The sequence below is a fragment of the Carassius auratus genome, chromosome 12 (assembly GCF_003368295.1).
Source record: "Carassius auratus strain Wakin chromosome 12, ASM336829v1, whole genome shotgun sequence".
In the NCBI taxonomy this organism is placed as follows: Eukaryota; Metazoa; Chordata; class Actinopteri; order Cypriniformes; family Cyprinidae; genus Carassius; species Carassius auratus.
In genome coordinates this window covers 20,893,061-20,916,214 of record NC_039254.1, presented here as the reverse complement: position 1 = coordinate 20,916,214, position 23,154 = coordinate 20,893,061, and the positions used below count along the sequence as shown (strand labels likewise).

Genomic DNA, 23,154 nt, shown 5'->3' with positions numbered 1-23,154 from the left:
CAGCGCCAGCTGGTTTCAATTGTTTGTTCCCTACATAAGTTCAGTTACTTGTGTGTCATGTCTTGTCTTCGTCAATATCTGACTCTTGTGCTGTTTGTCAATAAATACGCCTTGCGATTACATCCTGTCTTTATCATACGTAACAGAACGATCTGACCACTATGGATGTAGCAGGCGCTTCCACGTGGGACGAGTTTGCAGCTCGAAACGTCACTAGAATGGACACCTAGGAGGAGAACATCTCGCTCACAGGGAGGGCGGTCCAAGCGCTTGTGACGCAGGTGTCCAAGCTCACCCAGCAGATACAACAGCTATGAGTCTCCACTGCGCCACCCACACCGCCAACTCTACCCCCTCTTCCAGAGCCGCAGCCGCGGCGAGAACCGAGACTGCCGATACCATAAGGTTATTCAGGTGAACCAGAGTTTTGCAGAGCTTTTCTGACCCGATGTTCTATGCACTTTGCCTTACAGTCTCAGACGTTCAACCAAGAGCGATCCAAGGTGGCGTTTGTGCTGACGCTACTTTCTGGCAGGGCGGCTCTCTGGGGAACGGCGGTGTGGGAGAATCAAGACCCATGCTGCGCCTCATTCCAGGCATTCTGCGAAGAGATGTGGAGGGTTTTCGATTGGGCGGTGGCGGGTAGGGAGGCGGCCAGACTACTCGCCGATCACCGCCAAGGTCATGGTTCGGTGTCGGAGTATTCCATCCAGTTCCGCACCCTGGCTGCAGAGTAACGATGGAACTAAGAGGAGCAGTGGGACAGATTCCTGCATGGGTTGGCTGACCGTATTCAGAGGGAAATTTATATGCTGGACCTTCCCACTAGTCTCAATGGACTGAGCAGGATGGGGCGTTTCCAAAAGATCATCCAGTTCGTGGCATGGAGACCAGACGTTCAGAGTACCTGGATATGGTCAGTTCCCCAAATGATCCGGAGCCCATGCAGGTGGGTAGAGCTCGGCTTTCCCGGGAGGAGAGAGAAGGGGACTGTGGGACTGTGCCTATACTACGGGAGGGCAGGCCACTTCATCCACTCATGCCCATTAAAAGGATCTAGCCCGGTAGTAACTTGGAGGCTACTTTCGGGTGGGATCTCCGCCGAAAAGACCTCATCATCACCATCATCATCTACTCTCCTTCCGGTAAGACTAAGGTGGGCAACCAACACACATGACACCAAGGCCTTACTGGATTCAGGGGCAGAGGGTAATTTTATGGATTTTGAATTGGCTCACTGTCTTCACATTCCTATCACCCCCATCACGTACAAGATTTCTGTCAATGCTCTTAATGGACAACAGCTTCCCAACATTACTCATGCTACTGAACCCATCACTCTCATCTCGTCTGGCAACCACACTGAGACAATAACATTCCTCCTCATGAACTCACCTCTGGCACCCATTGTACCTGGTCATCCTTGGTTCACACAACATAATCCCAGAGTCGATTGGGGGCACAATTCAATATCTGTGTGGAGTAATATGTGTCATGAGTCATGTCTAGTATCTGCGTGTTCGTCTGTACCTGTGTCTGTTTTCCAGGAGGAGGCAGTGAATTTATCTAACGTACCCGAAGAGTACCAGGACCTGAGAGAAGTGTTCAGTAAGTCTTGTGCTGCTTCTCTTCCTCCACATCGTCCCTATGACTGTGCCATAGACTTAGTACCAGGTGAGTCTCCGCCTAAGGGCAAGTTATATTCACTTTCTGTTACAGAGAGGGAGGCTATGGAGAAATATATTTCTGATTCTCTAGCATCCAAATTCATTAGACCTTCGTCATCTCCAGCGAGGACGGGGTTCTTTTTTGTGGGGAAGAAGGATGGGTCTCTGATTGATTATCGAGGGTTGAACAACATCACGGTAAAGAATACTTATCCTTTGCCATTGATGTCTTCAGCTTTTGAACGATTGCAGGGAGCATCCATCTTCACAAAATTGGATTTACGTAACGCTTATCATTTATTTCGCATGAGGAGGGGAGATGAATGGAAGACCGCATTTAATACCCCCAGAGGGCACTTTGAATACTTGGTTATGCCCTTCGGGCTATCCAACTTGTCCGCTGTCTTCCAAGCACTCGTCAATGACGTGCTGAGAGATATGGATATGATCATTTCATATATGTTTACCTAGATGACATATTGATCTGCCGAACGTAATTATGACATTGGTAACAGAGAGTTGGCAGTCAAGTTAGCACTGGAGGAATGGCGGCACTGGTTAGAAGGGTCAGAGGTACCTTTTATCATTTGGACCAATCACAGGAACCTAGAATACATTAGAACTGCTAAAAGACTCAACTCTAGGCAGGCTCGGTGGGCACTTTTTTTGGTCGTTTTGACTTTTCTCTTTCATACCGCCCGGGTTCCAAAAACATCAAACCCGATTCTTTATCTCGTATTTTTGACCATTCCGAACGCCCGTCCACTCCCGAGTGTATTTTACCCGAGACATTAGTGGTCTCCACTCTCAGATGGGAGGTTGAATCGAAGGACATGAAGGCCTTAGAAGGGGTAACGTCTCCACCCGATTGCCCACCGATTGCCCACCGGTTATTTGTGCCTGAGGAGTATCGGTCTGAAGTCAATCAGTGGGGTCATTGCTCCAGTATAGCTTGTCATCCAGGAGTTAATCATACCAGTTTTTTATATATATCCGTAGTTTTGTTTTGGCTTGCTCTGTTTGTGCCACTGGTAAGACGTTACTACAGGTACGTTAGGTACTACTTCGGGTACGTTAGGTTACTACAACCGCTGTCAGTCCCTTCGAGACCCTGGTCCCACATCGCGTTGGATTTTGTTACCGCCCTCCCGTCCTCCCAGGGCAAGACTGTCGTTTTGACGGTCGTGGACCGGTTCTCGAAGGTGGCTCATTTTATCGCCTTGCCCAAATTACCTTCAGCCAAGGAGACAGCGGTTGCTGTCGTAGATCACGTCATTCGTTTACATGGCCTCCCAATGGACGTGGTTTCCGACAGGGGTCCCCAATTTGTGTCCAAATTTTGGCAAGAAATTTGTAGATTATTGGGGGCGACGGTTAGTCTCTCTTCTGGGTTTCATCCCCAAAGCAATGGTCAATCAACTCGTTACCAGTGTCAACTACAGGCTTTACTCCGTTTGAGTGTAATTTAGGTTACAAGCCACCAGTTTTTGCCAGTACGGAATCTGAGGTCCCCTCCGCTCACGCCTTCGTCCAGAGGTGTCACCACACTTGGACTAGAGCCCGTGAGACTCTTCTCCAAGTGGGGGCGCGCACCAAGGCCAAGGCTGATCGCCACCGGTCAAACCCTCCCGTATACGCCGTTGGTCAAAAAGTGTGGCTTTCTACCAAAAACATTCCTCTCCGCTCCGTCTCTAAGCTTGATAAGCTTGCTCCCAAATTTATTGGCCCATTTCCTGTCACCAAGATCATTAGTCCGGTGGCAGTCCGCCTCAAACTTCCTCCTACGTACAGGAGAATTCACCCCGCCTTCCATGTATCAAAGATCAAACCCGTGTTTTGGGCACCTATTAATCCGCCTGTTCCGGTTCCTCCCCCGCCGCATCTCGTAGATGGGGAACCTACTTATTTGGTTAGTCGTATTCTGGACTCGAGAAGGAGGGGACGTGGATTTCAGTACCTGGTGGACTGGGAGGGTTGCGGTCCGGAGGAGAGAAGTTGGGTTCCTGCTAGAGACATTCTGGATCACTCTCTGATCTATGATTACAATCGTCAGGTAAGTCCGCCAGGGAACGGCAGGAGGCATTCTTAGGGGAGAGGGTACTGTAACGGTTCATGAAATCACTCTCTCTCTCTCTCTCTCTCTCTCTCTCGTCTAGCGTGCTGTTGTCTGTGTGTCTGTGGGCGTGGTCACTGATCAGCGATGATCAGCAGCGCCAGCTGGTTTCAATTGTTTGTTCGCTATATAAGTTCAGTAACTTGTGTTTCATGTTGTCAGATCTTTGTTTCTCCCCGTTGTGCTCCCGTACCTGTTCCCGTGTCCTTAGTTCCTGCCTGAGTCTTCCTGTGTTCGTCGTTTGTACCTGGATCTTCACTCAGCATTGGATTACCGAGCACCTTCACGAGGATTATTCACGCACCGGTATTCAAAGGATCATCACTGGACCGAGCACCACCATCTGTTGTCCACCGAAGTCCCTGCGTCACCATTCCATCAGCCTTGTGTCCGTCCGCCTGTGTTTCCTGTGATTCTTCGTCAATATCTGACTCTTGTGCTGTTTGTCAATAAATACGCCTTGCGATTACATCCTGTCTCTGTCATACGTAACAGAGTGACTCTGTTCAGGGCTTAACTTCACTGCTCTCATGGCGGGATTTTATACAGTTCCCATATACGTCTTAGCTGACGTAATGTTGAGTTAAGGGAATGTCTCCGGTTATTATCATAACCTCGGTTCCTGAGAGGCGGGAACAAGACATTACGTTAGCCGCTGTGGTTGCCGTTTGATCAGCTGAGCTAGCATTCAGTCGTGATTCTGATGTAATTTTCACACCCATGCAATTTATTCTTCCGGCGAACCTGTCAGTATTTGCATGCATCGCATCAATTTGCCAGCAGCCCCCAGCTGGCATTTGCCGCTAAGATTTCAGTGAAAGTGGAGAAGGGAGGAGTTTCCATATACGTTCTTCTCCGCGTGTCTCAGCATGGGATGCTACAGACATGGAGCAGCCGAGCAGGCAGATCCAAGAGGAATTGAGATGTAGTGTACGGCCCAGGCAGTTTTACGCCCCTGTTGTTTCTGATGCATCCAGTAGGGGGAGGCTGTACAGTAAGTCATCAAAATAGAAATGATACAAATAACAGGTATATTAAAGGAGGCATAACACACACAGTTTCATGTTAATCTTGAGTACATCCCTGATAGCACACATACATCTAGGAGAAACTGACATCTGAAATACGTTTATAAAACATTCGTCAGCAAACACACTTGTGAAACTCCGTTGCTGTTGTGGAAATATAAACTGTAGGCCTATCCACTGTTTACATAAAGCTGGGTTATTTAGGAAGCGGAACAAAGTTATCTTTCCATTACAACCAAAAACACACTTCTTTGGCGACATTCTTCCTGACCTGAGCAAGTCCTGTGGCATGGAGCGCTGCCGCTGGATGACGCTCGTTAATGGACGCGATCTGCTATCGATCTAGTCAATGCATGCGCGGGCGTTTTTTCCAGGAGAAATACCTATGTAAGGAGTTCCACCTCCTCTACGTCATGAAGAGCCACGATCGAAACTTGTACTAACCCTAAAGAAAGATTTTTGGCACAGAAATACTCCTTCAAACATCAGAATAGTTTTTTGAAACTGTGTCCATGCTTAGCATGAGAGCCCAACTCTTTAAAAGTGTAATCAACTCTGAAGGCAGGAAACAGCATTGTACCCCCCCCCCCCCCCCAAAAAAAAAAATAGCTAAAGTTATTGTTCAGCAATCGTGCTAAATGATTAGCTAAGAGTCGATGTCGATGCCAATTGATTTCAATTCCACTGTCATGGTAGATTGTCTTTCAGCCAATCAGCTGCAAAGAGTCTTGTTGCCATGACAACAACTTGGAACTTGCTGCTGCAGTCTGTTAGTGCTGTGGTGTCATAGAGCACTGTAGTCTTCTGTCTGTAGAACTTGAGATAGGAGATTGTCTTCTATCCACTTTCTCTTTTTTCATTGAAACAACAAGTTGCAACATCTGAATGAACATGGAAAGTAGCCAGAAGCTTTCTTGTTTTTATTTTTTATTTTATTTATTTTTTTCAGGTAAGAGTAGGTCTACCTATTTTTTTAAGTTGTTAATGGAACTCAAAATTAACTATATTGTTGTGTGTGAGAGAGTATTCTGTATCAAAGAAAACAAACTCCAGCATTTGAAGAACTTGGAAAGTGTCCTAAAAATTTTTTGATTTCAGGTAAGAAAAATTACCTATTTTTAAATTGTTAAAAGAACTCATAATTAACCATGTTGTGTGTGTATGTGTGTGTGAGTGTGTCTATGTGTGTTTGTGTGTTTTGTATTGAAAACAAACAAAGAATCTACAACATCTGAATGAAGGTGCAAAAGAGCCTGAATCTTGCTTGGGATGATTTTTTTATTTCAGGTAAGAAAAAGTACCTATTTTTAAATTGTTAATAGAACTCATAATTAACTATGTTTTGTGTGTGTGTGTGTCTGTGTGTGTGTTTTGTAGTGAAAAAACAAACAAACAAACTGCAACATCTGAATGAACATGGAAAGCAGCCTGAATCATTCTTGGCATGTTTTTTCACAAAAATATTAAAATATCATTCTTCCTCCCATCTCGTATTTTTGTCTTTAAAGGGGCTCCGTACTACAAAGAACAATTATAGCATCACTCAGTTTATATTTGTATTTATTTCATTTATTTATTTTTATCATAAATTAATAAAACATTTATAGGTTTCCCTAACAGACATACAACATATATGCACAGTTGCCATTACAAAATTTGTTTAGTACAACATTAAGCTTAAGTATTTGGGGATATTGCAGTAATATGATGAAATTTACCCTATAAAGCCTGTATCAATTGTGAATTTTTAAGGCCTCTAAATTATCAACATGATCAGAACTTTGCTGAAAAACCTGTTGCACATGATCTACTACATGCTTTCTATTGTCTGATTGATCATGTCATCTGATTATGTTAAAACTTTTTTAGCAAGTAAAAGACCTTTTAATATCATAAAATGTCCACTAACGTAACTTTAATATTGTTAGTTACATTTCAAAATAAACATTTACAAGACTGAAGCAAAACTTTTCTTTTCTTTTTATTTATTTATCATACAGAAATTTTTTCTATTTAGAGAAAAATATTTTAAAATGTGATACATCACCATTGTATTGCTTTGTATAATGTTTTGCTTCTCACTGTAAAACTTCAGTTTTGATCATAAAGTTAAGCATTATTTAACATCTCTGACATATTATTGTGAAATGTAAAGAGAAATGTAAAGCTGATATTTATATGCATTTTATGTAAGTAGTCTACTATGTTAAAAGGATCTTCTTAATTTTGACCATATAAATTCCAGCAAATAGAATATTTTAGGGGTTCTGAATAAAGACCTCTCCAGCACTATGACCTCCATATTCTGACTATAGTATATTATATTAGCCATAAAACACTTATATATGTATTATGTATTATAGGCAACATAAAACACCAAACTTTCCTTGAAATTATTATTATTATTTTTTTATCTGTAACATGTAAAAGTTCAGTAAACTGATACATAAAAAAAATAAATAAAAAAAATACTATTATATTGAATATCAGGATTTACAGGATTATAAATTAATTGTTGGATCCTTAAAACCTCAATTGTGTGATTGAATCAACCAATTTCAAAAATAAAACTACTTAAGCCAGGCCAACAAAGTTGGCAAACGTTATATTGGTCTTAAATCATTGAATATGATGACTTCACCCCATAAGGCATACATAAAAATAATAGAAATCTCTTGTATTACTTTTTAAATGTATATTCAATGAGCACAAACCTTTTTTTTAACAAATTTTCTTTAAAATAATCTCTTATGTGTTCCACAAAAAAAGTCATACAGGTTTTAGACAATGTGTGTGGGTGATTTATGTATTTAGTGTTGATTTTTTCAAGACCCAATTGTTTTAATAATAACTGACATTCTGCTTATTCACCTTCCAAACTTCTCACAAACTGTAAGAAATCTGCATACTGTCTCATATTTCTCACAATAATTATTTTCATGTATGCATTTGCCGCATTACTCTTACACATACTACATATCTTATTCATTATAACTATTTAACTTTATAAATAATCCGCTTTGTGAAAATAAAATATTATTTATTTTTGTTATAGTACGTTTATTAATTGTTATAACACATTTTAACCCAATCAACTCATTCAGTAGATACATAAACAAAACAATCTAAACTCTAGTATATAAAAAAGTAGATTAACAATTTAAATAAATAATTTAACAACAACAAAAACAACAACAAATATAATTAAACGAATAAATAAGAAACAACATAAGAAAAATAAGATATTGTGGTGGTCAGCAGATGTCAGTGTAGGTGTGTTCTGCTCAGAGTTACTGTTGGTTTTTGTACAGTTGAGCTCATGGATGGATAAACCCTGTCAAACATTTAACGTCTACAAATCATCATCAAATCCTTCTCCTGCAGGTCTCCGTTAATGCTGTGAGCACGTTTTATCACATGTATTACTGAGCTGTTTTTAATGGGATTTGTTTTTGCTGACTGTGCATTATAAAGTACTTTCACTAGTTAGCTTAGCAGACGTTAATCTGCTCCAGTGAGTGATAATGTGTGAGATATCTAATGTTAGCCACACATTCAGTCTTACACGGTTTATGGCACAGGTAAACTGTCGGAGTTAACGTTAAACGGTACATTTTTAAACACTTGTATTTGTATGTTTTATCTATAGAGTCGAGCTAACGTTAATGCTAGCTGCCAGTGCTAAGTGCTAAAGCTAACTAAACATTTCACGAGCCGTCAAATTAATCGTCTGGAAATAAATGTGTAATGTGTAGAGGTTTCATACCGTAAAAATGATTTCGGTAATGTTTCATTTTAGTTTACTTGTAGTCTTAGCGTTTAACGTTACTCACTTCTTGACTTCAAAGCAACAAGTTGTGTTGATGCTAATGTTTGAATATGCTGATGCTGTATTAGTCTGGTATAACAACAGGAATACAAACACATTATATATATATATATATATATATATATATATATATATATATATATATATATATATATATATATATATATATATATATATATATTAGCTTAATTAATTTGTGTATCTAAAAAGCTTTTGAGCTAACTACCTAAATATCAGTTTTTGGCGTTATAACCATACAAAGAGTAACTGTTAACGTGATTTACTATGGTACAGTGATGTTATCATGGTGGCATTACAGTAACTTACTGCCTTACACGCTTCATCGAAAATAGCATGATACTCTCTAGTGTGTGTGGGTAGATGCAGCATATTTGGACATCGTTAGCCTGTCAAAAACATAAAATTAGTTGAAACACGACGGTCTTTTTTTTTTTTTTTTTTTTTGCAGTAACTTTAACTTGAATGCTTTTTGAACAACATACTACTTGTATTGTGTCTACAGATTCATAGAACAAATACTGTATGCACAGTTCAAGTATGCATAGAATATCTGAATGATCTGTGCCAAAAGTATTTCATCCCATAATGCAGTGTGCTTGACTTGACATCCCATTTCTAGTGTGATGAATGAAGCTGAAGCCATTTTGTATGATGTTTTTTTTTTATTTATTTTTTATTTTTGACCGATTGATGGGACTGCCGGAAGTTCAGCTGTTTTTACACAAAAGTGCACAAATAATAACTGTCTATTTTCAGGATAGTCACTGAATTAAACAAGCGACGTCAAGAAGTAATACGATGACAGTGTAGCATGCTACTGTTGAGACATCTATTGAGCAATTATTCCATCTAGTTTTAAAGTCAGCATAAAATGGAGGTTGCTATGATCTTGTCCTCCATGTTGTGACTACAGTAAGAATTTAAAGGGATAGTTCACTCTAAAATTAAAATTCGGTCATTAATTATTTCTCACTCTCATGTTGTTCCAAACCTGTAAGGAAACTTTGAATCACAAATTAAGATATGTTTGATGAATTCTGAGAGCTCTCTGACCCTCCCATAGACAGCAAGGATCCTAACACGATCAAGGCTCAGAAGCACAGCAAGGACATTGTTAAAATACTCCATGTGACATCAGTGGTTCAACAGTAATTTAATGAAGCTACGAGAATACTTTTTTGTGTGCAAAGAAAACAAAATGATTGACTTTATTTAATAATTTGTCCCCTCCACATCACCCTATAGCGTCATTTTGGAGAGTATCACATAGGGTAAAATCAGCAAAATTGGGACACTTTTTGATAAACTGTGTATTAAACACAGATAAATCTGTTCTACCAACACTATTTATGCTTTAAACTAGAGATCGACCGATATGGGTTTTTCTATAGCCGATGCCGATGTTTAGAGGTCAGGGTCAGCCGATGGCTGATATGAGCTGCCGATTTTTAGGGCCGATATCTTGGAGTTTGATTTGCATGCTAAAATGTCACACTAATAATAAGTGGATCCACAACTAATTTTTTCTAAACTTATCATCATTTATTGAGCACTGACTTGAATCATCTCTTGAATCTTAATTTAGTGCACTGCACGGTATTAAAATAAAAAAATTATCCAAAGTTAACCAAACAAATCAATAAACTGACCAAGTATTAAATATAAATTCAGTCAATCATCAGTCAATCATTTACATAAAAGTTTAAGAGCATTTACATTTATCAAGTAGAATTTTTCAAGTGTGTTGGAACATAAATGTAAACTTAAATATACATTTAAATAAATAAAATTTTAGAAAGTGCAGCATTAACGTTATTACTTGATCGTTAATTTAAACGACGATCGATCATGGAAATTATCAAATACTGACATCCCTAAATACAAATAAGTTGGATGAAAAACTGGTTATTGTCTGCATCAAACCATGCTCCCGAACCAATGTCATTCACTGTTCTGGGCAGCTCCAGCACAGCTGTCTCTCCGAGCACGGTGCTGTCTGTGAGCGGGGCGGAGTAACGGAGCACTCAGTGACGCTGCAGTGTTTGTTACAGCTGCCAACTTCTCCACCCCATTTACAGAGTGAAATTCTCTGACTGTAGTCTAGATGAAAATAGGGGTCCACGCGCACCCCCCGGCTTTTTTTATGCCACCTGATTTTTTTTAATCCTTAAAGTGTCTATTTTCATAATCTGCCAGGTGCCAAGCTGAAATAATGTCCCAAAGGGTTCTTTTTTAACCCTTTGCTGCACCCGACCGGAACCCGAAAAATCTAATATGTGATATGGAAAGTGGCATTAGAAGTAAACAACATACAGAGACAAATGAACACATTTTCCCATACAATTCTGACCCCAGGACTTTAATGGAATGGTTATTTTTGACATTTGACAACATATTGACCTTACTTCTGGACAAAAATAGAAAAAAATGGCCGAAGATGTGTAGAGGATCAACTATTTTTTCGTTTTCTCAAGCGCATAGGGTGATTTTTTTTTTTACTTTATTACTTCTTTATCATTCAAGTGTCTATTTTAAGATTCAATTGGGTACCAAGCTGAAATAATCTCCAAAATGCTTGATTTTTTAACCCTTTGCACCAAACCCGAAAAATCTAAATATGATTTAAAGTGGCATAACTTTTGATGTAAACAACTCACAGAGACAAATGGACACATTTTTCAATACAATTCTGACCCCAGAAATTGTTATTTGTCATGTTTTATAACATCTTGACCATCTGTGGTCAAAAAGAGCAAAAAAAGTTCATTTGACAGCATTTTTATTATACTTAGCAGGCTGAAATAGGGTTTATTTGAACCTTTTACTTCACCTATCCTGAACCTGAAGATAATTAAAATAGTTTTACTTTTGAAGTTAACAAAACAAAGCAAATTAGCTTAAATAAATAAATAAAAAACTACAGAAAAAAAATCCAAAATGGTACAAAAAGTTGACTGAGCATAAACTGCAAGTTTTAGATTTTTGGGGCTTTGCAGTTGGCAGTTGATGGTCGTTGGTTCATACCTGCAGATCACCATCTCCCACTACTCTCTCTTTTGGAAAAATTTCAGTAAGTATTTGAAACTATAATTAAAATATACCTTTGTAGTCATAACTTAAAGTGATTTTTTAACAGTTTTTACCATAGTCACAGGCTTTCGGAAATCGAATCTGTATTCTTGACTAGCAGTGTTGGTAACTTAGTTGGGTGGCGGATATGAGATATGAAACTCTGTGAAGACATCAGTTCACCATACCACATGAGGGATATTTGTGAACAGATTCCATTGAAATTAGAGGACTTGTCTTTGGATACACTTGGCTTACACCAATATTGCTATAAAAGCTTTACAGGGAAAGTAAATCGTTTACAAGTGTCAAAGGCTTCTACATCTGGTGAATCATTATCATTGAAAAGGGACTCTCTGCGCCATGTCAAATCACTGTCAGTTCAATCTATGAGCTCCAAGATGATGTTCCTTCTTGTTTCCCAATCAGTGTTTTCTGTAGATGAAGTAGTTGGATGTGCATACAAACTTGGAACAGCTGACAAACTTCAAGAAGCAGCACTCACCCTCCATTTTCACATTATAAAGGCATTCAAAGAGTCAAAGAGCTACCATGGCCCCCGACAGCACAGGAGCTAGATGCTGTGAAGATGGACTTGCTTCTTCCAGAGCATCTTGTACAATTTCCGAGCTCATTGGTGACTGGGACACTTGATGGCGAAAAGTGCGAGAAGACACAGAGGCTAGTCTATTCGATTACAAAAGATGTGTGTCGAGCAGCAACTAACAGCAAGTGCAAACTCCCAAAGCACATCCTCCTTTGTGCTACACTTCGACTCCTCTATCGAAGCAAAAAAAAAAAAATCTGTCTTTCTGTCTTTTCTGTCATTGCTGTCTCAAGTTTCATACTGAAGTCATATGTTTTTGAGTGTCCTAGATGTGAAAGGATGGTTGTGAGCTAGAAAGACAGAAAATTGCTTTAGTAAATATCAAAATCAAATGCCTGTATCAAAAAGAGTTCAGCATTGACAATCTAGGTGCAAAGGGTTAAAAATCAAGCATTTTGGAGATTATTTCAGCTTGGTACCCAATTGAATCTTAAAATAGACACTTGAATGATAAAGAAATAATATGTTGTGGAAAAAAAATCACCCTATGCGCTTGAGAAAACGAAAAAATAGTTGATCCTCTACACATCTTTGGCCATTTTTTTATATTTTTGTCCAGAAATGAGATCAATATGTTGTCAAATGTCAAAAATAACAATTCCATTAAATTCCTGGGGTCAGAATTGTATGGGAAAATGTGTTCATTTGTCTCTGTATGTTGTTTACTTATAATGTTATGCCACTTTCTATATCACTTTTAGATTTTTCGGGTTCCGGTCGGGTGCAGCAAAGGGTTAAAAAAGAACCCTTTGGGACATTATTTCAGCTTGGCACCTGGCAGATTATGAAAATAGACACTTTAAGGATTTTAAAAAATCAGATGGCATAAAAAAAGCCGGGGGGTGCGCGTGGACCTCTAGTTTCCATCTAGACTACTACCTTTATCTCCCAGGTCTGTTGTTGAATCTTCCAAAAGTTTTGGCTTGGGGTGCTTCACATGCAGTGGCAGCAGCAGCACTTTCCACCGCACCAATAACACGGGGCTGCCCGCCGACGTGCCTGACTTTAAATCGGTGCTACTAAACACGGATATCGGCCGATGCCGATATATTAAAAAAATGATATATCGGCCGACCTCTACTTTAAACCAGGGGTTGGCAACCTACGGCACGCATGCCAACAGTGGCACACAGAGGGATAATCGCTGGCATGCGAGCAATAGGGAAAACTGCATACTTATGTACATTTTGAGGTAACAACTTCTCATAGTCACACAGCCTGTTAGTAGGGCTGTGCAAAAAATCAAATGCAATTTTCATGCACAACTCATCAGTAAAGACGCTCCTTTAATTAGAAGTATTATCTCCACCACGTGTGTTCAGATCAGCGTTGCCATGTTTTCACAACAAATCATGCCCTTTTGCTTCTCAAAACTAGTCCAAAACTAATCGCGATTCCAGGAGGTTCCCAGATAAAAAAAAAATTGCTTCCCGGGGTTAAAATATACGTTTTGTTTTTTGGCATGGTTGTCTTGGTAAAATTAGCATTTTAGGGGCTAAATATCACGTTATTGGTATTGGGGCTACTTCGAACCGCGGACATGGAAAACAACCGCAAACTTGGCAACACTGGTTCAGGTGTAGCGGCACTTACTACACAGAGCCGTAGTCTACCGACAACTAACACAAAATCGCTTTCAAAATCGACAAAGAATCCCCACCGATTTTAAAATCGATTTTGTGTAGATTGTAAGTTAATTACGGCTCTGTGTAGTAAATGCCAACCAATGTTGCCAAGTCTGTGGTTGTTCATGTCCGCGGGTCGAAGCGACAATACCAATAACGTGATATTTAGCCCCTAAAATGCGAATTTTACCAAGGCAACCATGCCATTAAACGTAAAATTTAACCCCGCAAAGCATTTCTTTTTTATCGTGGAAGCTCCTGGAAACGCGATTTTGGCTAGTTTTGGACTAGTTTTGAGAAGAAATGGGGAAGGATTTGTTGTGAAAACCTGGCAACTATGATCTGAACACACATGCTGGAGATATACTTCTAATTACAGGAGCGTCTTTACTTATGAGATGTGCATGAAAATCGCATTCGATTTTTTGCACAGCCCTACCTGTTAGGAGCTATAAATACTATTAAAGTGTGATAACTAACTTTAGTAATTAACGCTAGTCTACAGATGTGTGCGTGAAAGCTGCACATACTAGGTGCTCCAGATCAAAGCCTCAGCGGTCTAACAGTGCTTGTCAATGTCAAAATGACTGAGATGGCCAATCAAATCAAAGTAGGTGGGGTTTACTGTTCACAGAAGCAAAGCGCAAAGCATCAGTTTAACGTTAAAGAAAGCGAGGTAAGATGAAGCTGCAAATCATTTAATATTAGTCAACTTTTAATAATACGTTTTACGATATAAATGTTAAATGACCGACAGCTATATCCAGTGATGAAAAATGTTCTCAAATATGGCCATTTTGAGAGAAAGAGTGAGAGGGAGAGAGATGTGTAAATTGTCTGCATCTGTCTCTCTCTACAAACAATGAAGCGATTTTGACACCTTGTTGTTGAGAAATATAATGTAGCGATTCAGTATTGATTAATAAAATTCGCGTGGCAGCACATGCATCAATTAAAGCAGCTGTTTTACAACTGTTTTAATGCAAAAAGTAAAAAAAAAAAAAATTATTAAAAAATATTCAGAAACCAATTGCATAAACTAGTTTAAAAACGCATTTTTTATTGTATCATTTAAAAAAAAAAAAATTATGTACCGTTTGAATACGAGGGGAGGGGGGTTAGCACAGTGGTTAACCAGAAAAATAAAAAATGGCACATCATGCCGAAAAGGTGCTTTAAACCACTGTTTTAAACAAAGTCTCTTGTATTTCTCTGTATGTTTTTGATAGAATATTGGTTGTTGGTTTAAAAATACAGTGTTTCGAAAATGTTAAGCACCTTTTTTTTTTTTTTTTTGGCTTATTCAGGTATATTGGGACACTGCGTCTGGTAAAGTGGAGCGCACATTTTTATCTAGTATGTGCTTACAAAATACGATTTCCTCCAGAAGGACATCTAACAAATAACCTGAGATCATTGATCTGTAATCAGTCAAATAAACTGTGAACTAGTGTTGTAACGGTACCAAGTTTCACCCAAATTTAATTTGTCTTTTAATTAATGAAATGTAAACATTTACATTTTAAACATGGAAAAATTTTTGTGATTTATTTCTTTAAAAAATAAAGTTTTATTAATTTTTTCCACAGTAGTAGCAGTATCACATACATTCTACTAAATAATAGTAATATCTAGCACAATGCCTTTGTGTAAAAATGAACTTTTATTTTGACGGGCTTTCCTTATATTTTGACACTGGTTTTACTCAGATGAAATGGTATTAATTATGTATTAATGTCCTCATTGAGACGGCAGATTCTGAAATTACTGCAAGCGTCACACAGAGTCATGCAGAACATGCAGGATTCAGATTTCAACCAAATTTTGCGGCTTAACATTTAAAGATAATGTTCCATATGGAGATTTGATTTGATTAATTGATGCTAACTTTGACACTTTCCGTGATTGTCCATATTAAAATGTATGTTTCATTATCATGACTGGATTTTGAGATTCCATCTGCGTTTTCTGCTTCGCGGAAATCATAGCGCTGTATGCGTCGAGAACCGGGTTGAGCGGGTACTTGGTACCACGGGTACTTAAAGAAACCTGGTACCGTCACATTTTCATTTTGTTTAGTACCGACTTGGTACCGAAGTACCAGGTCTTTTGACAACACTACTGTGAACTCATAACCAGCTAACATTTATTGAATTAAAACACTTCAATATAAGCATATATTTAAAGATGTATTAAATCTCTCCAACAGAAGTACAAATGTAATAATTTAAAAAAACTCCAACAGACAGACAAAAACTAAAAATGTAATCACTTAAACAGAAATGCCACAGTTTCATCTATGATGTGCCTGCTCCTTGTATTGTAAGTGTCTGTATCCAACTGTGTGCTTAAGTGTGTGTAATACATGCTTTAATATTTTTTTATTTACATTTTATTTGTGTACCACAATGCTTTCATTATTTTCTTTACCTGTCTTCTGCATACAGTTTTTTTTTTTTGTAAAATAAAACCATTTACTAAGAACCAAGAAGCTTGCACAAATTTGCATGAAATTGAATAATCACATGAACATGAAGAATGAAGTGAATGAAGAACTAGAACTCTCTGTTTAAAAAAAAAAAAATAACTGTTTGGTCATTTTTTTAAGTTGTATACTTGTAATATTCTGCTGTATATATGTGAATGTTACATTCTTCTTGGAATAATTCTTGTGATAATTGTGGTTTACCTGAGATAATTGAATTCAGATGATTGTCTTAAATGGCTGACCTCCTTATAAAGGGTGAATCTTGTTTGTTAAGTGAGCACTAAAGGGAGCAATGTGCTGAAACGTTTGCTTGTTTGCCCGTGTTTACCTGTTTTTAATTCACATGCATTTCACATTTTTTGCATGATGCAATTTATAAAATAAAAAAGATGGTTTTATGGACTTTTCTGGTCTTGAGTGGATCAGTGAGCGGTTAGCCACCATCTTGTCAAATAAATAAATTAGCATTTTTAATCCAGTTTTGCTTTCATCAAAGGCTGTAAACAGAAGGTCATGTTGAGCACATTTCATTGTGGGACACAGTTTTCATACCATTCTTAAAGTTACAAGTGCACATCTCCATCTGTCTGTTCAGAGCCAGGTATGGCGCTGTGGATTCAGGCTCAGCAGCTGCAGGGGGATGCCCTGCTTCAGATGCAGTCTCTCTATGGCCAGCATTTCCCCATTGAGGTGCGCCACTACCTGGCACAGTGGCTGGAGGCTCAGCCATGGTGAGCTTTTTTTGCTCCACTAGCATCTCAGATCTGTGTAATAAAGAATGTATTTAATATTGTAGCAAGGCATAAAATGGACTGAAGAGTGTTTGTTGTATGCAGGGATGCCATCGACCTGGAGAACCAGCAGGACGAGTTTAAAGCAAAAGGTCTGCTGGATGGACTGATCCAGGAACTCCAGAGGAAGGCAGAGCATCAGATGGGTGAAGATGGTTTCTTGTTGAAAATCAAACTGGGACATTATGCCACACAGCTGAAGGTAAACGAAAATCAATTACAGTTTGTTTTACGAGAGGTCGGGTCTCTGTATTTCCTTCCCAGTGGAAGTTTTCATTTGGACAGCAGCAATTTTTTTATAAAAAAAAAAATCCTAAATACCGTAGTCACAATTTCATCAAGGATAAATATACTGAGGTCAAAGCAGTGATGTCAGAAAAGTTCACTCCAAAATAATTTCATCAAAATGTTTCATCAGTTGAGCCAAATAGGATATGAATATTACAAGCCAAACTATTAGCCTAACTATTAGTTTTTTCCAGTCTATGTATGTATTCCATTGTATAGAGCAGGGATGTCCAAAGTCTGGCCTGCATTGTGAGAATCTTATGAATTTGGAGCAGAGGTCTTCTACTGCAGTCAACTTATACTCTGATGAGAGTTACTTGCAAAGTTACTTGTAGTTGGTAAAATATCTAAAGTGGACCATCAGAATAAAGGATAACCTGAAACGCTCTTAACACACTAAAACAAATTTGTGTTGATGGTAATGTTTGTGTGTGCTAATTAGGGGTGGGAATCGAAGGGGTACCTGACGAAACGATATGATTTACAACACATGGCTCACGATAACAATAATATCAAGATACAGTTATTCTGTGATAATCAGTATATTACTAGACAATTCTATAATGATACATCATGATATCGGTCTATGAAATCAAAATGGCTGTGAAAAGGTTAATTGCTAGTTTTCTCTCTTTATTCAAATCAAACTGTTAGAAAACAGCACAAAAGTTCTGTAAATCTAATTTAACATGAAAATTAATCATTTGATTCCTAGAATTATTAAAAGGTTACTCTTGTCTTTGTGTGTAAACCAACACATTTAACTGCTCATCAACTTTATAAATAACCTATATACAGGTGCATCTCAATAAATTAGAATTTAATGGAAAAGTTCATTTGTTTCAGTAATTCAACTAAAATAGTGAAACTTGTGTATTAAATAAATTCAGTGCACACAGACTGATGTAGTTTAAGTCTTTGGTTCTTTTAATTGTGATGATTTTGGCTCATATTTAACAAAAACCCACCAATCTAAATAAATTAGAATACTTCATGGGATCAATAAAAAAAAAACATTTTTAGTGAATTGCTGGCCTTCCGGAAAGTATGTTAATTTATTGTACATGTACTCAATATTTGCTTTAATTACTGCCTCAAATTCAGCATGCAGATAAGTTTGTGGCACTGCTGAGGCGGTATGGAAGCCCAGGTTTCTTTGACAGTGGCCTTCAGCTCATCTGCATTTTTAGGTCTCTTGTTTTTCATTTTCCTCTTGATAACACCCAATAGATTCTCTATGGGGTTCGGATCTGGTGAGTTTGCTGGCCAAGCACACCAACACCGTGGTCATTTAACCAACTTTTGCTGCTTTTGGCAGTGTGGGCAGGTGCCAAATCCTGCTGGAAAATGAAATCAGCGTCTTCAGAAAGCTGGTCAGCAGAAGGAAGCATGAAGTGCTCCAAAATTTCTTGGTAAACGGGTGCAGTGACTTTGGTTTTTTTAAAACCACAATGGACCAACACCAGCAGATGACGTTGCACCCCAAATCATCACAGACTGTGGAAACTTAACACTCGACTTAAAGCAACTTGGGCTTTGAGCTTCTCCACCCTTTCTCCAGACTCTAGGACCTTGGTTTACAAAACTTGCTCCCATCTGAAAAGGACTTTAGATCATTGGGCAACAGTCCAGTTCTTCTTCTCCTTAGCCCGAGTAAGATGCCTCTGATTGTCTCTGGTTCAGGAGTGGCTTAACAAGAGGAATATGACAATTATAGCCAAATTCCTTGACACATTTGTGTGCCTTGACCCCAGTCCCAGTCCATTCCTTGTGAAGTTCAAATTCTTAAATCTATTTTGCTTGACAATACTCATAAGGCTGCGGTTCTCTCGGGTGGTTGTGCATCTTTCTCTTCCACACTTTTTCCTTCCACTCAACTTTCTTATAACATGCTTGAATACAGCACTCTGTGAACAGCCAGCATCTTTGGCAATGAATGTTAGTAGCTCCTTGTGTAGTGTGTCAATGATTGTCTTCTGGACAACTCTCAGGTCAGCAGTCTTCCCCATGATTGTGTAGCCCAGTGAACCAAACTTAGAGAGCATTTTGAAGGCTCAGTAAACCTTTGCAGGTGTTTTGAGTTGATTAGCTGCTTGGCATGTCACCATATTCTAATTTGTTGAGATGGTGGGAGATTGGTGGGTTTTTGTTAAATGTGAGCCAAAATCATCACAATTAAAAGAACCAAAGACTTAAACTACTTCAGCCTATGTCCATTGAATTTATTTAAATGTGCCATAGAATGCAAAAATCACTTTTTTTCACAATTTCCACACATTTTTAGACATTGGGAGTAGGAAAATCTATTTAGAGCGCCTTATTGTAGTAATAAAATATTGATATCTGGTGCCTGATATTTATTCTCGTATCACATGAAGGACAACAATATATCGCTATATCGCTAATTCTGCTTCAAATCTGTTTTAAAAACAAAAAAACTTTTGTTTGGTAAAAAACACAAAGACTGAAGTGAAATGTATGCTTCATATTTCGTTCCAAAAGATTTGTACATCTGTTGAATTCAGTTTATACCCATGATGATCCTGTGTTTTTTAGAGTTCGTATGACCCTTGCCCTCTGGAGCTTGTGCGGTGTGTTAAACACATCCTGTACACTGAGCAAAGACTTGTACAGGAAGCATCCAACGTAAGTCACACATGCAGCTTCATTGGTTGTTTATTTACACGGAAAATGTCATAATTGGATTTGAGCAAGTGATATCTCGATGGTTATCAGGCCAGCAGCTCGGGGTCAGGTCCGGTAGATGGGACCTCTCAGAAATATCAGCAGATCAACCAGACATTTGAGGAGCTACGTGTAATGACACAGGACACAGAAAACGACCTTCGCAAGCTGCAGCACAGTCAAGAATACTTCATCATTCAGTACCAGGAAAGCTTAAGGATACAGGGTATGAACATACGCTGTCTCAGTCTGCACATCCAGTATCATTTATGTATCATACACAGTGAGTTTATTCCATGTTGTACTACAACCGCCCTGAATGCATGATTCCGATTGGCTGGCAAGCAAATCAGCAAAACCTTGCAATATGAAATGAAAATATGACAGACATTTGATGTCTACAAATAAGGAAAGAATATGTTTTTGCTTTTTTGGTGACTCAGCAAGTAAAAGCAGCCTAATGGCTAAATTAAAGTAATGATGCATTAACATGAACCTTTTAGTTCAATAGGGGAGTCACATGTTGATTTAGTAGTTGCACTGGAGTGCAACAACGGCACAACACCGGCCAAATAATCATAGTATGACGCATATTTCCTAGAAAGCTGTTTCCTAAAACTGTGCTGACATGTTTGCACCTGTTGTTGGAACAGCATTGGTTCAGTAATATGGGACTGTCGTCAATGATATGACACAAAGGTGGTGGAGCAAGAACCACTGCTGATTATTAATCAAGATCATGAGTGATGAGTGAATGCTCTCCTACTCGCACACGTGGAATAAAATGGATATTGCTCTTCAGATCATGTGATTCAGTTGAGAATTAATAGAAATTAAATTCTGTATAAAGAACATATGATAAATCTATTCTCAATTACCAAAGAACTCAGCTTCCACTCTCTTCCCTCATGCGGATACTCTTCTTCGGTGATGGTTAACAGTGGGTTTCGAAACAGTGCCACCATTCACATCCTTTTTTGTGCAACAGCTGCTGCTCCGGGCACGTGAGCTCAAATCTCACTGGACGGCCCATTTCATTGCAGAGTGACGGGGAAAAAAAATAGACACACAGGACAACAAAAACAACCTTGCTTTTTTGTGCCTCGGATGATCGATCTTAGTGTGAATAGCTCCATTAGAGATCTATTGTTTAGATTAAAAAGCGTTATTGCACCTGAACATTTGCGCCAATTTACGTATTCAATGTGAAAAGGCTTTTTTTACATTTTTTTATAAAAAAAAATTCATTTAAAATTAATTACTTCCAAGTTTACAATCCACCACGCCTATTCAAACAGAGTGTTTCGATGAGGGGGGTCAAAACAGGGCAGAAAATAGATTATTGCTTCTAAATTTATGTTTTTTTTATTTACAAATCTTGGGACAATATTGCCTGGTCTGATGTCCATAGTGATTTCCAATGTGGGGGCAAAAAATAAGCTTGTGATTTTTAATTGATTAATTAAAGTTTTCTCTTTGTCATATAGCACAATTGAGTAGTTTGGCCAGCCTTCCTCCAGCTGAGCGTGTTCAGAGAGAATCGGGTCTGCAGAGCAGGAAGTCAACGCTAGAGGGCTGGCTCACACGAGAGGCCAATACCTTACAGAAATACAGACAGGTGAACTTAATCCACATGATACACATCTGTCTGTCTGTCTGTTTTTTATTCCTTATGACAATATGAATTTAGTAACAAACATTTGGTGTAAACCAGAATCAAAAATTTCCTTCATATTCTGCAATGGTTGAATAACATAATGTATGTTTGTGCATAGGAATTGGCAGAGAAGCATCAGAGCACTCTAGCTCTGTTGAGGAAGCAGCAAACTGTAATCATAGATGATGAACTGATTCAGTGGAAGAGACGACAGCAGCTCGCCGGCAATGGAGGACCATCAGAGGGAGGACTGGACATACTGCAAGCCTGGTACTGATGTATACACAGTATACATACAGGGCCTGAGGGCTTACCTTAGACTTTTCTTTTTATAAGCTAATTAATATGACTTACCTTGGCAGGAATCCTAAGGCCTGTTCCAAACCATACAAAAAGGCAGCTTACATGGTTTCCATCAACTATTGAAATATCGAGACGTTAGTTATCAGTGTAAATCAGTATAAATTGTCATATTTTTCTGATAAAAAAGTTGCACCTGAATATAAGTCACACTGCGTCACAGTTAAACTGATGAGAGTGAAGAACATATATATTGCATTTTATTATTGCATTCAGAAATAATGTAAAATACTAGTTAATAAAATGAAATTTAACATTCCAACCTATATGTATAAATACTAGTTAAAAGCAAAAAATCAATATATATATTTTAAGATAATTCTGTAAAATCCAAATAAGCTTTACAGATCTTTATTGGAAAGTGTTTAAATAATGTTTTTCATGTTTGTTTAATGGACCATAAACAATTATTGCATATGTGTCACGCTGTCAGTCTCTGTTTTCCTGGGTGTTCCCTAGTGAGCTCACTTCTCCTTAGGCACTTCACCATAGGCACTTTATTTCCTCTAGTCTGGTTCTGTCTTCACAGTAATTGCACTCCAATTAAATCACACAGGTGCTGACAATCCTTTGTCATTAGTCTCCCTATGTATAGCTGTCTTTCTTTGTCATCTGGATGGAGTCTTTACCCTATGTGTCTAATGCTCTTGTCTCCCGAGACTTCCCCTTACCTTCTCGTTCCTCCGAGTTCCCGTTTCATCCGGTTCCCTCTTTTGTTTTGTTTTGTTTGTCTCACAAGACTGTTTATTTTGTATTTACCCTTCTGTTTATTAAAGACATCCCTTGCAAATGGATCCTACCCTCTCCTTGTGTTTTTCCTAAACCCAACCGTCACAATATGCACCTGTGGAACAGTCCTTAAGTCACTACCTTTTAATTAAAGTTAGGAAGTTAAGACTTTCAAATGCCTTGGTGGAAAAGTGGGG

General features: G+C 38.5%; 1 protein-coding gene across 4 annotated transcripts in view; it reads left to right on the top strand.

Moving 5' to 3' along the window:
- Positions 1-5,634: 5,634 nt before the first annotated feature.
- Positions 5,635-23,154, top strand: part of LOC113112125 (signal transducer and activator of transcription 5B-like) — a 37,413-nt gene continuing 19,893 nt past the window's right edge. The window contains exons 1-7 of one of the 4 annotated variants that reach the window (XM_026277573.1): positions 5,635-6,095; positions 17,043-17,178; positions 17,284-17,440; positions 20,083-20,172; positions 20,263-20,437; positions 21,699-21,829; positions 21,987-22,138. In XM_026277573.1, coding sequence (XP_026133358.1) covers positions 6,044-6,095; positions 17,043-17,178; positions 17,284-17,440; positions 20,083-20,172; positions 20,263-20,437; positions 21,699-21,829; positions 21,987-22,138 — 893 coding nt within the window. In that variant the 5' untranslated portion in view covers positions 5,635-6,043. Of the gene's footprint in view, positions 6,096-8,070; positions 8,208-8,291; positions 8,417-17,042; positions 17,179-17,283; positions 17,441-20,082; positions 20,173-20,262; positions 20,438-21,698; positions 21,830-21,986; positions 22,139-23,154 lie in introns of those variants that run through there. The other 3 variants (XM_026277574.1, XM_026277575.1, XM_026277576.1) reach the window with 3 other exon arrangements.